General features: G+C 41.2%; 1 protein-coding gene across 4 annotated transcripts in view; it reads left to right on the forward strand.

The window, feature by feature from the left end:
* myo1b (myosin IB) overlaps positions 1-2,444 on the forward strand; it is a 71,126-nt gene extending 68,682 nt beyond the window's left edge. For all 4 annotated transcript variants that reach the window (XM_030427579.1, XM_030427580.1, XM_030427581.1 and 1 more), the window contains one exon: positions 81-2,444. In XM_030427579.1, the coding sequence (XP_030283439.1) occupies positions 81-213 (133 nt within the window). In that variant the 3' untranslated portion in view covers positions 214-2,444. The remainder of the gene's footprint in view (positions 1-80) is intronic.
* Positions 2,445-3,341: the final 897 nt, after the last annotated feature.

A 3,341-nucleotide genomic window follows, 5' to 3' on the forward strand; every position in this document is an offset into this window, starting at 1 on the left:
ATCTAATTTATTCCTGTCAAAGGGACACGAGCTGTCTCCCACCCCGGGGTGATTGTTAATGATGTTTCTGTGTGCGACAGGTTTCTGGTGCAGTTCAAGCAAGACAAAGTGTGCGTGAAATTCATCCAGGGAAGCCCCAAGAACGGCAACGGCGCGTCCTGCAAGCGCAAGAACAACCGGCTGCTGGAGGTGTCGGTGCCCATGACGGCATAGTGCAGCTCCTTCGCTCAGCTCTCCAGTGCTGTTCGAGTGCTCAGATTGGGGGGGGGGGGGCGATTTTTTTTTTTCCTCCAAAAACCACCGCACCACTCGGTAACCTCTCGTCTCAAGCACCATCGCCCCAGTGCCCACCCTGAGCCCCCCGAAAAAACGGGAGTGCAGTAATTTGGCTTGTTGTGTTGTTGTTGTTTTTTTTTCCCATCAGTCTCTTCTTATCAGATTTACTATGGCACCACTATAGCTGTAACCACGTGCCACTTTTTTGGCAAAGAAAGCCCGTATCTGGGTTGCATGCCACAGAAATTTGGTAAAAATGTTTCACAGGTGTTTTTGTAAAACTGGGGTAAAGAGTTGGATGAGGAAAAAAAAAAAAAGAGTCTTGACTCTGAGCGTAAGAGCCTTTCTGTATACCAGTGGTGACAACGATTGTTCTGCCTGTATGTTGAAATTCAGAGAGAAGTGTCATTCTAAGAACTTTGTGACGAGCTCCAGCCTCAACTGGCCTCGACTCATCCATTTTTTAAGCCGCTCTTTGGCTTAGAATTTAAGATGACCTGGAAACTTTTGGGCTGTCAGAAGTAGTTTTCTCCGAAAGGAACTTAAACACTGCACTTGTTTTCACCTCGGTGTAACCAAAAGAGGATGACCTGAAAAAGTGGATTTGATTGTATGTTGTATTATTTTCTATATATATATTTTTTCTCTGAAATAAAAAGGTGGGCAGTTGAGAAGTCAAATGTAATTTGCTAGATAATTGTAAAACAGTTTTTTTTTCTTGTGTGTATCCGCAATTTCCTATGTGCCATTGAACAGGTCCCATGACTTGTCACATGTCAGCGTAAAAATACAAACATAAAAAAAAAAACATGTAGGTGATTGACCCTGATCGGTTATTGACAATATTATTGCCAAACTTTTTTTTTTTTTTTTTTTTTTTTGAATAAGGGACAACCTGTGGTGGAGATTTTTTCCTTGTACGTTTTTTGACTGCACATGTGATCAACTTCCACTTCCTCTCCAAGCTCAGTACAATTTGTGATCCAAGCTTTTTATTTAATCGAAGAGTGAATTCATATCCTTAACTCAAAGAAACGTCACGTCTGAATCAAAGAGGACCCTTCCGCTTTGTGAGGAGGGGGCTTGATTTAAAAGACACTGACAGAGGCAGGACAGACATTCCGGTGGAAGCGGAAGGACGAAGGTACCCGCACCTTTCCACGATGTCTTCACCACGTTAAAAACCCTCGACTTTGATTTGTTTTCTCTTTTGTGTGCAATAAATGAAACGCTTTGTCTCGATTGTTCTCTTCCTGCATCAAAATCCGTAGTGAGAACCCATAGCAGTCGCCCTCACTGTACCCTCAGCTGTACATAGGCTCTGTAGGCTGTAGCCCTGGCATGGACAAAGGGTTTCTATAGTATCCTAATTTTAATTGCCGTGTTTGTGAAATAGCTGTTTTTTCTTGCCCACTGCAGCTTGAGTTATCGTAGTGCTCGACCCCCACTCTGACCCAATGTGTATTTTTCCAAGAAACCAAAAGTAAGCACACACAACCATAGATTCTCGATGTATCTGAAAGAAATCGCAGCTTTTACAACTTTGTAGTAACACTCGAGGACAAGTTTGGTACATATATTTACACGCAAGCCAAATTTGACTCTCAAAGAAGACGAGACAGAGTGTTATATTTTCAGGTATGTTGACTATAATGAGCTTTTATTTGGATGTACTTGGTAGTTGGGTTTTTTTTTTTGTACTGTTAATTTCTTAGTCATCCAGATGTTTCGCTGGTGACTGTGAGGGAAATAACACAGCCAAAGTTGGTCTAGACATGTCTTTGCAAACCCCGGGGTTACCTTTGGTTTGCACGTTTTGTTTTTGTACATTTTTTAATGTCACACGCGACACAGGGACTTACAAAATCAGTTTGTTGCTGTCCCTTGCACGGGAACGATTGAGCTGGATGCCACTTTTGATGCACAGGTTCAATGCAGTTTTGCAAAGGTGACACCCTCCCCCCCTCTCCCCTCTCCCTCCCCTCTCGCTTCTCTGTTTTGATGGTTAAAACTGTAAAATGATGTCTGCATTCTTGTGTGCCTAATGTTAACCTGTGCTGAGAGACAGAAGATGGAACATGTTTCAGTAGAACTCAGTGTAACATTTACAAGTAATCTTTTTTTTAAATTAAATAAAAATCAGTAATAAATAAATGTTGTTATTCTGGGATTCTGTCAAGTCCTTTTTTTTATTGTTTGTGTTTATTTTTGTGTCTCAGTTTAATACCGATTCCCTTAATGTGAGCCACATGAGCATATAAGACCATCATTGAGAAGATTTGCTATTTTTATATAGTTGAGTAAGCCCAAAAATGAAAATGTACTGATCATCCGCTATCCCCCAGGCTGATGGAAAGTTCCATAGTCCACAAATCATTTCTGGAGTTTCACAGTAAAATGGCGTTGCAGGATTCTCCCAAACAACTGAGGAAGATGGGGACTTTAAACGTAAAAAAAAACATGACACAATATGGCACTACACAGCTCGTCTGAGACCCAGAGTCAAAACATTATTTGAAAAGACAATATTTACAACCTTTTCAAATCTTCACTGGAGCTGCTGAGCTGCAAACACTTGTTATTGTGGGTGAATCTTTCCTTTAAACGCCCCTCACTGGGTCAGCTTGTGATTCATCTGGGTCGGGTCACTCATAAAATTAAAATGAATTGTCATGGCGGAATGCTGAGGATGAACTGAGGGCGCCTGAGGAAAGAAGCAGCTCCGTAGTCTGGTGGACAACACTGACACAAAGGTTCATTTGTTTCACCATTGTCACTTTACTTGTGTCACATTAATGTATTCCTACACAGCCACGAATAGATGCATTACATCATCGCCAGGCATCCTGTTGAGCATTAAAAATAAGTTCTCACTTTCAAAATAAGATTTTTTTTTAGACAGAATCATACCACTTTTGTCCACAGGGGGCGCCAGAATTACCAAAAAGGAAAGTTCTTTGTAGCAGCTTTAATATTGATTTATTACAGCAATGTCGTCCACGACTAAGGTTACTCTACCACTCTCCATGAAAATGCTCTCACAAACTTTGTAAGGATGCACAATG

This window comes from Sparus aurata, chromosome 9 (assembly GCF_900880675.1).
Source record: "Sparus aurata chromosome 9, fSpaAur1.1, whole genome shotgun sequence".
Lineage (NCBI taxonomy): Eukaryota > Metazoa > Chordata > Actinopteri > Spariformes > Sparidae > Sparus > Sparus aurata.